This window comes from Caenorhabditis briggsae (assembly GCF_000004555.2).
Source record: "Caenorhabditis briggsae complete genome, chrIV, whole genome shotgun sequence".
NCBI classification, from domain to species: domain Eukaryota; kingdom Metazoa; phylum Nematoda; class Chromadorea; order Rhabditida; family Rhabditidae; genus Caenorhabditis; species Caenorhabditis briggsae.
This window is the reverse complement of record NC_013487.2, coordinates 13,622,226-13,635,889: the sequence shown is the minus strand read 5'-3', so window position 1 is coordinate 13,635,889 and position 13,664 is coordinate 13,622,226. Positions and strand designations below refer to the sequence as shown.

Here is a 13,664-nt window from a genome sequence, read left to right as displayed (position 1 = left end):
CCGGGTGTCGTTCTATTAGAGGTTTTACGGTATATTGTAAATTGTAAAAAAACTTGTTGGAGAGCACTCAAGTTTTAACCAGCTTTTCAAAAATTTCTGTTTCATCAAACATATTTTATTAATCAGACATTTGTTTGATTGATTTCGTTATTTTTAAAGCAGAACTAGATATTTTAATCTGTAACGACAGGATAAATCAGAAAAAAAGTATAAACGAATATTCAATTTATAACTAGAATTATATCTGTTTCAAAACAGTAAAAATTGCAATTTCGGAAAAAAATATGCTAAGATCATCGCTATTCACAAGAAGAGTTAAACTGTCATTTTGAATTTTGAAAATTCCTTTATGTCTTTTATTTTTGGGAAAAATGTTTTAAAAGAAAACAATTCTAGATTGAAAGAAAAGAACACTGAAATGTATTCACGAATCCTAATATTCATTCGTAACTTAAACCATATTTTACCTTTCTACTGCAACAATAAAAACAAAAATTGGCTGTTTCAAAAATCCTACAGTTTGTTGGGTTTGCAAGAAACTTATTGGTGTTCCTCTGGACTCTTTTTGAGATTTAATTCTGTTTTGGAGAGAATATGAATTCTATGGGGTTTATAGGTGGTGCTTAATTAACAACTTCAATATGTATGGTACACTTTAACTTTGAATCCTCATTCAGTATGTAGCGTACAATAGAACGTCACCCGATTCATCGAATTCGAGCCCATTCATCTCATTTTCTGTGTGAGATATCAAAACGTGGTCAACTGCTGTTGCTGATATCATAATAAACTTTGTATTAGTCGACAAAATTTTGATATCTTTCAAAAAAAGTGAGATAAATAGGCTCACCGGTCCGGGTGGCGTTCTATTAGAGTGTTTACGGTATTTTTTTTGTATGTTTAAAGAAAAAGAGAAAAAATGGAAACCTCTAAAACGATTTAAGGATAATATGAACTGTTCATGAACTAGAATTTATATTCTTTCTATTTTGACATTTCTCTTTTTTCCAGCAAATCCCTACGGCACGAACATCTCTCCATTGAATGTCAAATACTCTTCCAATGGAGCCACTTTGCTGCTCACAATCGGAAATGACGACAGATATGTTCCACCAGTCAACATCCCCAAGAAACCATCAACATCCACCGAATCCCTGAAATTCACATCTGGAACTATTGGAAGTTCTGATATTTTCAGCTTCAAAGTGACCAGAGCTAGTACTGGAGCAGCTCTTTGGGATACTAGTATTGGTGAGTTTAAAGGAAGAAATTCGGAAAAAAGCCTTTAGAAAAAACCTAAAAATCCTTTAAAAATTTAAAATGTAATCTTACAAGTAGAATAATAATTCGAAGTCATTTTTGACAGAAAAGAGAAAAGAGCCTGCAATTTGAGCTCAACCATCTCGGTTCCTATTAGAGATATTTAAAACACATAAACTGAAAATTATTTGTCTTGATATCAGTCACATTTTATCAGTTGACCGATTTTTGATATCTTGCATAAGTCGAGGATTTTCATCTCATCATAAAACTTTACAAACTTAATATTATCGTTTTCTATTTGAAACAGAAAACTTTTCAAGCTCATTTCCAGGAGGAATGCAGTTCGCCGACAAGTTCATCCAAATCGCTACCTATCTTCCAACGAAAAATATTTACGGTTTCGGTGACCATATTCATAAGAAAATCAAGGTTGGTTTTCAGTATTTCCTGGTTTTTCATTTGAAAATATGATCACTTACCAGAAATCTTTACTGTTTCAGAAAAATAATGTTTGAAATTGTGAACGTTTTATTTCATTCCATCTGCTACGTTCGTTGGACTTTTAACTATTAGAAAATAACTGAAAATCCTAACAAAATTTCTATTTTAGTTCCGAAAATCCTTAGAAAAAAATTCTGAATTGTTTCTGACAATGTGAATTCAAAAAGTTAAAAGTCTAGAAAATTGTGTGTCTGAAACGCTCTGAACGTCAAAAAATACGGTTCTATGTTTTGCCCAAATGAACCTCGGTTTAGTACGCTTTTTGTTATTTAAGTCTACCTTGAAAAACTTATTTGTTTCAATATCTACTTTCCCTGATAACATCTTACTTAGAAATTTGCGGTCCGTGGCAATGCGACGCGATTCTAAAGAAGTAATGCCGTATAGCTCATTGCGTTCTGATGCCGATTTATATTCTGAATCATCAGTTCTAATGAACCTTCCTAGCTGTCTGCTGTAAAGTCTTCTGGTAGTGAGGACCATCCCGTAGTCCTTTCAAATTCTCAATCTCCTTATTCTGCTCCTGAACTACTTTTCACCTTATCTAATTCCTGTTTCATATCCAGCAGTTGAGATTGAGTAATTTGGATAGTTGCCTTCAATTCTTCCACAATCGGATCCATTTGCTCTCTCACAACTTTCCGTATCAATTCACTTTCCAGTTTTTTGTATTCCGGCGAATAGTAATATCTCGGCAGAACCGTATCATCTTCTTCACTGTCATTCGATTTTTTCGGTCTCTTATTTTTTCTAACCATTAGGAGAGAACGTGTGCCCGTGAGTGAAAATTAAACGGGAATGAAACATAGCAACAGGGACTCCTTCTGTTCGGCCTCCGCCCGGATTCGAGTCCACCAGTCCCAAAGTAACCAGACGATCGGTCGCTTCAGTCCTTTTGCCCGGATGCTGCAGCATTTCGAGTCTCGCATGTTCATCATATTCCGCCTTCATAAATCCTAACGCAAGAATACAGTATTCAAACTTTAAAAAGTGTCCTTTTGTATGGAAAGCCTCCTGCCTGAACAAAAAAAAGAACTGTCTCACGCGTTCTTGAAGACACCGTGGTCCAATCAAAGACAACTTGACCTTGAACTTTTCGATCCAATTTATGAGCGGCCTTCCACATCTGGTTGAACTCCAGTTTCGGTATATTGAAATAGGACAGAGGCACAACCGATTGACGTTCTTCATTGCTCAATTCGTGTTTACTTTTGTATTCGGACAATGCAGCAGTTCTATGATTGACTTCGATGATAAGAGCTTTGGGAAATTATTTCCCTCCTACGAGAAGAATGGGGTTGTTTCTCGCATTCTTTTTGAAAAGAGCAGTCTTTGGATTATAGCTTTTCAAAATATCCACACAATCCCAATTGATCAGTCTTAGCAGTTGTCCTTTGAATTTCATTTGTAGAAATTCATTCAACGCCATATCCTTTCGATGTCGTTGGAGGGGGCGAAGCTGTTGGAGGGCTTCAGGAATTGTCTGAAAACGGAAATATTCAAACTAGGCCTGGAGCAAAAAAAAAATTTACCGGTGCGTTTTTTGGCAACTCTTCGTCAACAGACTGCTCATTTTTTCCACTGTTTGCAGGACTTGTTGGAAGTGCACCCGAAGGCTCTTTCGGCAACTCTTAGTCAACTGTCTTCTCTTTTCCACTGCTTGCAGGACTTGTTGGAAGTTCGATTGTATTCATCGGAGCTGAAGGAATCAAGACTGGTCGTTGAGGCGAGAAAAATCTTGGCTTCTAAAAATTCAACTCTTTCAAATTTGACTTCAAGTCAGAAATGCTCACCTTGGCGGCCAACCCATTTTCATCATCAGAATCGCTCGAGTGCTGTCTAGTTGGCAGTGGACTATGTCTCTTGTCCGAATCTTTCCTTTCTGTAGCTGAACGGATGTCGACGGTCTGGACTATCTAAAAATTTTGAATCTCGTCTAATCTGACTTCAAGTCAGATATGCAAACCTCTTCTGAGAACTCCTGAGTTATGGACGAAGACGATTTTCGTTGAGTGATGGTGGTGCTCAATTGAGTAGATAAAATATATGAGATCGATTGGTTGGCGATTGGATCATCGGGCATTGTCTGAAAGAAATTATCTAATTTCCCTGATCTGACTTCAAGTCAGATATACAAACCTCATTTGTCATATCAGCTGTCTTCGAAGAATGCGAGGTCTCTTGAGAGACTTGAATGGAAGAATTCGACATTTGCTGAAAAAAATTGGTGATTAGGCAATGAAATGGGACTGCATGAAACGAAAAGAAATGGGTGTGTGACTTCAATCTGACTTCAAGTCAGATTTTGAAGATATGAATGGTGTGGAGGAGCAAAAAAGAAACGACCTCCTCCCAGCAAGACAAATGGCACGAATGACTGAAATAGAGCAGAAATGACGAGACTCCGCCCCTTTACCGTATGATGGGTCTCACCACGAAAATGCGCATCATGATGGGTCTCACCACGAAAATGCGTAACTTTTAAAATATTCATATTTATCATAATATCACCAGTATTTTATCAGTTGACAGATTTTTGATATCTCTTATAGGCGTCGTGATAATAGAGCTCGAAGGTACGGTATTTTGGCAACAGAACTGAAGTTCGCATCAAAACAAAAAATTTGAACACATTTTTTGTAAAATGTTTTCTGAAACAGTAAATTTTTAAATTCTAATTTTTTGGAAAATCAGAACTTTCCGAAGATTTAATTAACATTTGCTTTTTTGTAAGTATAGTTCTGTCAGTAAATTTCGTCTCTATTGTGTATGTTCGAGGTTTTTTTGAAACAGCATTTTTTTATTTAATGTTAAGAAACTACATTGAGCTTAATACATTGAGCTTATATTGAGCTTAATTATCTCGGTTCCTTTGAGAGATATCAAAAATTTGTGAACTGATAAATTATTTATCATAATATCACCAATATTTTATCAGTTGAAAAAATTTTGATACCTTTTATTGTAGCCGATCTAATTGAGCTCAAAGATATGGTATTTTGGAAATAGACTTAAAACATACTACACAACACAATGATCACATTTTGAAAATGTTTTCTGCAACAGTTATTTTTTTTTGCGAATCGTTATTTTTAGGAAATCTGAAAATTTAATTGATGTTTGTTTTCTTGAGTAGTGCGGCAGTGTAAATAAATTCCTTTCTTAATGTACATATTCGGAGTTTTTTTGAAAGAACAATTTTTAGCTTGACTTCCTACTCAATTATCTTGGTTCCTTCAAAAGATATGAACAATTTGTTTACTTCTAAAATGTTGGTGATAAAAATACAAACATTTTATCAGTTAACACATTTTTGATATCTCTGATAGGAGAAGAGATAATTGAGCTCAAAGTTTGCAGAGTAAGACGCTACGTTTGCAAAGCACCCATTTCACAATTTTTAGAAACTTGTAGTTGTTTTGAAACATCAAAAATATGTCTTTACAAATAACGTGTTCATTGTATGAAGAGTGTATAAATGGTCGAAAAAGATGTAAGCCGCGAAAAAGCTTAACAATAAATAAAGAAAATGGGCGGAAGTGGGGAATAGCAAGGTAAATATTTACAGACACATAGTATTATTATATAATATTAAGTCGTCTTGAATGAATTTACAACTTTTGACGTTGAACCCACGAGTTGATGGATGAAGAGATTCCGTCGGGAAGTTGATCCTCCTCTCCATCGTCGGATTTCGTTGGCTTACGGGCTTTGACTGGGACAGAGACAGCGGCGGCTGGCCAGTTGGCTGTCATCTGGAATTTTTGGAGTTTTAGATTACTAGTATGTTTGATTTCTTTAACTAGATGAGTGTAGCAAGGTACCGTAAGCCAACATAAATGCTCTAATAGAGCGCCACCGTATACTTTAACTTTTAACTCGAATATTTTGGTTGGTATGAGAGATATCAAAAACTTGTCAACTAATAAAATGTTGGAAAAATTATGATGAACATTTTATCAGTTTACAGATTTCAGATACCTCTGATAGGAACCGAGATAATTGAGGTCAAGTCAAAGTATAGGCTAAGGATCAGACGCAGCCGCAGGCTGCTCTATTTGGCGTTAGCTTGGAGGTGTTAGGCTTAGCCCTATTTTTGGGAATCTAAGAGCTTGAGCTGGACCTTTATGAGCTTTATGAGCTTGGGGATTCATAGTTTCCTACACATCTCAATAAAGTGGAATTTTTAATCATCTACAGTAACCCGTCCTAAAAACTAACCTTAGCAACATCTGGCCAGTTTTGTGGGACTGGTGGAACGTAGTTGTAGAATGGGGTGGCCGGACGCCAGGCGGCTCCGTACGTCGACCAGACTGGACAACAGAAGTATGGTCCGATGTCGACCGAGTTGGTAGCATAGCAGTAAGATTGTGGTGGACACTGTGGCCATGGACGCTTTGGGTCGCATTCGATTGGGAGCGATGGTCCACCTGAAGAAAATAGAGATAAAGTGAATTAATTTTTTAATCGGATATGATTTGGAATTGATTTCGTTCAACCTTTTCGGTGTAATACATATTTTTTGAAACAGTAACTGTTGTTGGACAATGAGGGCAATCTTGGGCTATGAAGCCAAACCCCTTGGTAGTTCCAGGACAAAAGTAAAGTTGTATCATAAAGTTGTGATGAAGCGTTGTAATAGGCTCAAATTTAGACTGCGAAAATTCAAATTATTCACCAGTAAAATGGCCAAGTTTTAAGCTATTTGAGCAACTTTGAGCTGAGTTACCCCTTGTCAAAATTGCTTCATCTCATGAAAATCACAAATACGCCGTTCATCTTTGGACAATCATAACGCGCCAATGTCAAAAACCACAAGGCGTTACAGTCCGGAACCTACTAGCTTACTTAAAGCAACCGTACCTGGACAGCCGTTTGACTTTAATGAAGCCAAACTTTTTGTTACCTGATAACAATGAATATAAGGTTCTACGATCCTCCTAGCCCCTTGGTACTTAATAAGAATGACCATAAGACATTAAGACCATCCTGAAGATCCCTCAAGTTACCCAAAAACTCTACCGTACCTGGACACTGTCCAACTGGCGCCACAACCGGGACCACCGGCTGCTGAGCAGCCACGTATTGACGGCGTTTCGTGGAAGAAACTTTGATGGGACCTTCCTCTTCCTGGGCGGTGGAGAGGGCGATCGCAACGAGACAAGACGTGGTGAACAGCTTTGAGAACATGGTGGGGTCTGGAAAGTAATAGAGATTTGTTTTTTTGGAAATCAATGGATTAAAACATTTTGAGTTTGAAAGAAGGAAGACTGAAACAGAAAAAATTTTCATAGGACATAGAATTATTTAGCTATTTTTAAGGGTTAAAATCAAAGATGTGCATCACATCTTGAAGCTTAATCTTGAAGCTACGGCCGGCCGCGGCCGACCGTGGCTGCAACTTACACAGCCTTGGATCACATCGTAAAGCTTAATGATATAATAAACGTTTCGAAAAGTTTGTATTCTTCAAAAACGCAAAACTAAATGAAACTGAAAGAAAACGAAAAGGAATGTATGTCTCTCCCACTCACTCTGGATTCCCTTATAAACTGTCACCGCATGATTTTTGCTCGTACGCTCCACCCTGTTTCCGGCTCGCCCCTCTAATCCTTGCTTCCCATGAGCATCAAGTTGCAAAAAATGGCTTGAAACTTTGCCCGGCTCTCTCTCGCTCCGCGCGGTACACATTAGGTGAGAAAAAGTGAAGGGAGAAAGCGGCGGACGTGTTTGTTGAGCAGCCTTTCCGAGCCGCAACGGAGCATTTGCGCATGAAGACGACGCAAATAGAGCATACACTTTAGAGTTGATGGACACTGGATTCTTGAGTCGGTGAAGGATCGGAAAAAGAGAAAAAGAGAATGGCATTAAGTTACGGACATTTTAAGGGTATTATAGGGGAAAAACAGTTGGAAGGACAAAAGTGTAATCTTTGGAGTCTAGACTGTTTTTGGGGGAAATTTGAGACCCCCTGTCCGTTATGTGACGAAATGAAGGATCAAACTTTTGAACTTAAGGGAATCGGGGGTTTAAATTGGATACCTTAAAGTCTGTAACAGAAGGGCGGTCATTTAAAAATTTCTGTCTGAAGTACCGCATTTAGAAACGCATATGTACACTTTGACCCAATTTATCTAGGTTCCTGCAAGAAATATTAAAAAGTGGTCAACTGAAAAAATGTTTATCATAATATCAAAAATATTTTGTCATTTGATAATTTTTTGATACCTTTGACAGGAAACGAGATGAATTTGATCAAAATTTACCTATTAGCCTATAAATGAGCTTTTGAGCAGTTCGATCTATGATGATGTAACGAAGTGTTTTAACAAAAGTTGGTATTCTGTGAAACAGATAAATTTTTTTTGCACAGAAATCAACATTTTGACCAAGGCTGGATGTTGACCAATTAGGTTCTGTAATGATATATGATATTCTGCCGCCATCTGAAACACAACGCAATACACAAGTTAACACTTCTCTAGTAAAATGTAACTTTTGAAAATATTTTCTGAAACAGTAAATTTCTTTGAAATCCGGATTTTTAGAAAGTTTGATATTCCTGAAAACTTACTCTATGTTTGTTTTCTGGTTATACAGCAATTCCAGTAAATTCCTTTATTTATTGTGTATTTTCAGGGTTGTTTTAAAACAGCAATTTTTAATTTACAGTTGACTTACTACATGCTCAATTATCTCGGTTCCAGTAGAAGATATCAACAAGGTGTTAACGGATAAATAATCTATCATAATACCACCTACATTTCATCACTTGGCATGTTTTGGATATCTCTTATAGAAACCGAGATAAATTGAGACGAAGTTGATAGACTCTTCTAATACAGGGTTTACGGTATAACCATAGGTGTATGGAATTTTCGGAATCAAAAATTGACATTTGTAAAAATACCAGTCGATTTACGCCGCCTATCGGCGGCTACAATCTCCTGGCTTTACTTAAATTTGCTGAAACATGTTTTAATGGATTTGTTATCGAATTTTTTAAAGAAAACGGATAAAATCGTATATAAAAAGCATTGAGTTCCCCTTTTCATTGAGAAAAAACGCGAAAAAATGAATATTTTTTATTATTGAGTGCATGCGCGCTCTATGGCTAAAATCTGTCCAAAACGGGACAATTCCACTTTGTGCGTTTCTATTCCTTCCACTTTCCACTTCTGGACAATTCTGATTTCTCACAGTTTTCAATTTGAAACTTTTTTGACTTAGGATTATTTCATATTGCTACAGTTTTATTCTAGGAAATCTCCAATCCGTCGTACCACCGAAAAATTGAAACATTTGTGTTTCAAAAATTGTACTTTTGAACTTTTGATATCAATTTGAATTCTTTTGATGGTTTGTATTTATAACGGACGAGTTAAATTTAAATTCGATAAACTAGTTGATTTTTTTATAAAACTGAAAACTAACAGGACAAAACAAATGTGGAGCTAGGCATCTATTTAAAAATTTTAATTTCTATTAAAATTTGAAACCTGGTAAACTCTCTTTTCAAAAATGTTAATGAATGTAAAATTGGATTTTCAGATAGTTTTGAAAATCCGAAAATCGAAGAAATCTAGCTACAGTAATCAAAGACGAAATTTCGCTAGAAAAACACTTCAAACTGGGCACTTTTGAAAAAAAAATTTTTTTTTCGTTTTTCGCTAGAACTAAATTTTTTGGGAGAAAAAAATCTGCAAAAATTGCAACGAAAAAAAAACCGTTTCAAAATTTTTCAAATTTGATGAAATCGTTATGTTTGAGGTTATCATTCAATTGGGGGGTTTTTTTAAATTTAAGTTTTTTTGAAATCGGAAAATGTTGGCATTTTTGTAAATTTTTAACATGGTTGGTACACCAAAGCTATAGAATTTTCAGAATGATAGAAAATTATTGTAAAATTTTTGAAACAGCAAAAAAAAGTTTAACACAATCGAAATTGTTTCCTGTAATTTTAGTATGATTCTGTGAACCAAATTCAAATTTATTTTATGGAAATTATAGTATCAACAAAATGACAAACTTTTCAAAATTAACCTGCAAATTTTGAAACAGCAATTTTTTAAACATTTTCAGCACAACCTGGACCGTTACACAACTTGGCCAATGTTCGCTCGTGACATTGGACCAGACTCTGGCTCCGCCCTCTCCACACAAAATCTCTACGGTGTTCACCCATTCTATATGTGCATTGAATCTGACGGAAAAGCTCACGGAGTCTTTATTTTGAATTCAAATGCTCAGGAAGTGGAAACCGGTCCGGGACCACATCTTTTGTATCGTACAATTGGAGGACGAATCGATATGGCATTCTTCCCGGGACCAACGCCCGAAGAAGTGATTAATCAATATCTTCAACACATTGGATTCCCATTTTTGCCTGCTTACTGGGCACTCGGTTATCAGCTTTGCAGATGGGGATACGGTAGTTTGGATGCAATGAAAACTGTCATTTCCCGGAATCAAGCAGCTGGAATTCCGTTGGATGTACCGTATGCAGATATTGACTATATGAATCATTATGAGGATTTCACAGAGGGAGATGTGAGTTTTTTAAATGTTTTCGTCGGAAATTGTAAAAATATGTCGGCTCACAGGACAAGCTTTGAAGAAACAGAAAAAAAAAACATTTTGTTTTTCCCTGTTTCAAAGTCACTTCATTTTAAAAATCAATTCATGTACCTAAAAATTGTTGTTATTTCAGAACTGGTCTGGCTTCCCAGCGTACACCCAACAATTGCACAATCAAGGACTTCATTTAATTGTCATTTTCGATCCAGCTGTTGAAGTGGATTATTCCTCCTTCCAGAGAGGAATCAATGCGGTTAGTTGGCCTAGATAAGAGAAAAGATGGGTCATGAACTTAGAACCTGAATTTGCCGGTTTTGAAAATTGTTCGCCGTTTCAAATGTAGAATTTCAAAATAACTCCCAATTTCGCTGTTAATTCTGGTATATTATGTACTTCTTTTCTAGTTCTTTGAAAATTTCTGCGCATCTTGGTCTAAAAAATCTGTCATGAAAAGTTAGGCCGTCAACCCAAGATGCACCAGTTGTCGATATGAATCCCTTGAAGTTTCTACTGAAATCTAGAAAAATTATTAAATTTGCTGAGAAAATTTTGCTGCGATTGTTTCTAAGCTTTAAAAATCAGTATTAAATTTTAGATGAAACAGAAAAAAAAGCAAATTTAGTTATTACCCGATTATTCATTTTAAGGGGTCCAAGAACGGCAATTCTATTTTTATTTCGGTTCAAACTATTTATCTTTTAAAGATTATCATCAAATATAAAAATGTTATAACTTTACCAATTTTTGAAACCTTTTTCTGTTCTACAAACTATGATAATCTGTCTCAAAGTTTCCTTAAAATGTTTACCTGCATGTTTTTTTGTTAATTCTCCTTCGAAAACTTCATCATTCATTTTTTTTTTTCCAGGACGCAATGTTCATTGAATGGGCGCGAGACGATCAAGTTCCACACAACATTCAGGATCAATATCCAATGGCCAAAAACACAAAAATCATGTTGGGAAATGTTTGGCCAGAGAGAAACACAGCATTCCCAGATTTTTTGGATACACAGAATAATACAAATGTTTGGTGGGCTGGAGAATTTGCGCAATTCCATAAAACGGTGAGAACAATTATGGAAACAATGAACCAAAGTTTTTAGAAACACTAATTATGAATTTGTGCATTTTTTCCTATAGTGGGAAGACATAGTTATAATATCGCTGAAATAATTCTGTTTCAAAAAATAGTATATGTCAGCTGTAGATAAGAGTGACAGTGAGTAACCCATCAGTATCTACACTAAACGAAATTGAAGCTTCAGTGTTGTAATTGACAACTTTTTTCTCAACTTCATTCTGATGAGATATACCTAGCGACCACAGAAAAAGGGGTGGAGTCTAATTACATGGTGCGCCAAAAGTATGGTAACACGTACCTCCATGAGTTTCATCTGGAACGCGGGAACTGTGGAACGGACGTACTTGGGAAATAACTTGACCCAGTCTGGGTTCACACTTTTTATTATGACCCAAAATTGGGACGTGCTGGAACCCTCGATTGAAAAGTAAACGAGGATCTGTGCCAAATGTTAAATTGGGGCTCCCTATAAAAATGCCTAGAATATGATATTGGCGTGCTACAGTTACAATATACATAAATCATGCAGCTTCCCTTCGATGGAATGTGGATTGATATGAATGAACCATCGAACTTCGACACTGGAACCTATTCTTCCATGGAAGAACGATTAGCAAATGCCAAATTATCGTGTCCAATCTCCGGACCCGACTCATCTCTAGATGTTCCACCGTACCCCACTCAAGCAGTTTACCAAAGAAGTGGAGAATATCTCTTCTCAAAGACTCTTTGTATGCTTGGAAAGACCGCCCGTCGTTCGAGAAACTTCTACGACACCAAGAATTTATACGGATGGAGTGAAGCACGTGCCACGTATCAAGCCATCCCTCAAGTCACCGGAAAACGATCAGCTGTTATTTCAAGAAGCACATTCCCATCGTCTGGAAGATATGGAGGACATTGGTTGGGAGATAATACAGCAAGATGGGAAGATTTACAGACGAGTGTCATTGGTGTTATGGAATTTAATATGTTTGGAATTCCGTACGTTGGATCGGATATTTGTGGATTTAATGGGAAATCCAATGAGGAGTTGTGTTTGAGATGGCATCAGTTTGGAGCATTCTCTCCTTTCTCTAGGTGAGTTTTTTTTCCAGTTATGTTCACTGTGGGGGTCTCTAGATTTGAGTTCTTCTGATGTTTACAAAAGTAGGCTGGCCAAAATGGCGTTTTCTGGCGCCTCACGCCGCTTTTAACTTTTTCACTGGCCGCCAGTGCCAGTTTTTAAAGCGGCGTGAATCGCCAGCAAAATTTTTCACAGGCATTAAACGCCGGGTTTTTAAAAGATGAATTTTTCAATAGAAAATACTTCATAGAAAAAGATTGAGAAAGAAAAAAAAACAACAGATGATCGATTCGAAACAGTGAAATGGAATGAAATTGATATTTTTAGTCCTTCGAAATATTTTATTACTTCTGGAATTCTGTTTGAAACTTTGAAAATCTGGTGTCTGAAGCTTTTGAAAAATGTTTTCCGAAATTTCAGAATTTCCGAATTTTAAAAAATTCTAGGGTTTGTGTGATTTTGAAAATTTATGGATTTCATGAAACTCTACACTTTCCTGAAAGTTTCCAAACTTCAAATTTTCAGAATTCAAGAATTTTCGAATTTCCTGGAAATTTCAGTGTTTTCATCGTTTTTCAAAAACTATTTTTGGAGTTTCTGTACTGTAGCTTTACATTTTTGAGCCATCAAAATAGCTTTGATTCCTAAATTTTTGAAATTTAAAATGTCAAGAACACTAAACTTCGGAGTTTTTTGAAAACTGCATTCTGAAGTTCCGAAAATCAAAGTTTACAACTTTAAATTCTAAAAGCCTAAACAAATACTTTTGAACTAAACCTCGATCCAGACATAATCACAATAACTATTAATGGAAGACTAGTGGTAACTTCTCAAATACCAAATTCGTTCTAACATTTTATAATTCTCATTCTCTCTCTTTAAAATCAATTACCTGACTTCTTGTGAAACATACGACCAAACTGTCAACTGCCAAAATGTTTTTCTTGACATTTGGCGCATTTTATCAGTTGACGGTTTGTTGCTATCTTTTATAAGAACTGAGATAATGAAAATTGAAGCTACAGTGAGGGGATATTAGTGAATCAAAAGGTAAATTCTATTCTCAAAAAGAAAGCGGCGTTTGACGCCGGTTTAAATTTTAAACAGGCAAATATTGCCTGCTTAAAAATTTCGCAGGCTTTTACCGTAAAACCTCTAATAGAACGACACCCGG

General features: G+C 36.1%; 3 protein-coding genes across 3 annotated transcripts in view; 1 reads left to right on the top strand and 2 right to left on the bottom strand.

Moving 5' to 3' along the window:
- Positions 1-13,664, top strand: part of CBG21275 — a gene marked incomplete at both ends in the record, with an annotated part of 23,583 nt that overhangs the window by 7,136 nt on the left and 2,783 nt on the right. Inside the window, 6 exons of the mRNA XM_002648912.2 lie at positions 1,012-1,251; positions 1,595-1,692; positions 9,847-10,314; positions 10,475-10,594; positions 11,210-11,407; positions 11,954-12,504. Coding sequence (XP_002648958.2) covers positions 1,012-1,251; positions 1,595-1,692; positions 9,847-10,314; positions 10,475-10,594; positions 11,210-11,407; positions 11,954-12,504 — 1,675 coding nt within the window. The remainder of the gene's footprint in view (positions 1-1,011; positions 1,252-1,594; positions 1,693-9,846; positions 10,315-10,474; positions 10,595-11,209; positions 11,408-11,953; positions 12,505-13,664) is intronic.
- On the bottom strand, positions 3,035-3,975 carry CBG21277 (the record flags this gene model as incomplete). Its single annotated transcript, XM_002648914.2, has 4 exons — positions 3,035-3,247; positions 3,558-3,680; positions 3,731-3,850; positions 3,904-3,975. 4 exons carry the CDS (start codon positions 3,973-3,975, stop codon positions 3,035-3,037), a joined length of 528 nt encoding a protein of 175 aa, XP_002648960.2.
- CBG21276 lies at positions 5,376-6,954 on the bottom strand (the record flags this gene model as incomplete). The annotated part of the gene is made up of 3 exons (XM_002648913.1): positions 5,376-5,519; positions 5,986-6,194; positions 6,792-6,954. The coding sequence occupies 3 exons, from the start codon at positions 6,952-6,954 to the stop codon at positions 5,376-5,378; spliced, it is 516 nt and encodes a 171-aa protein (XP_002648959.1).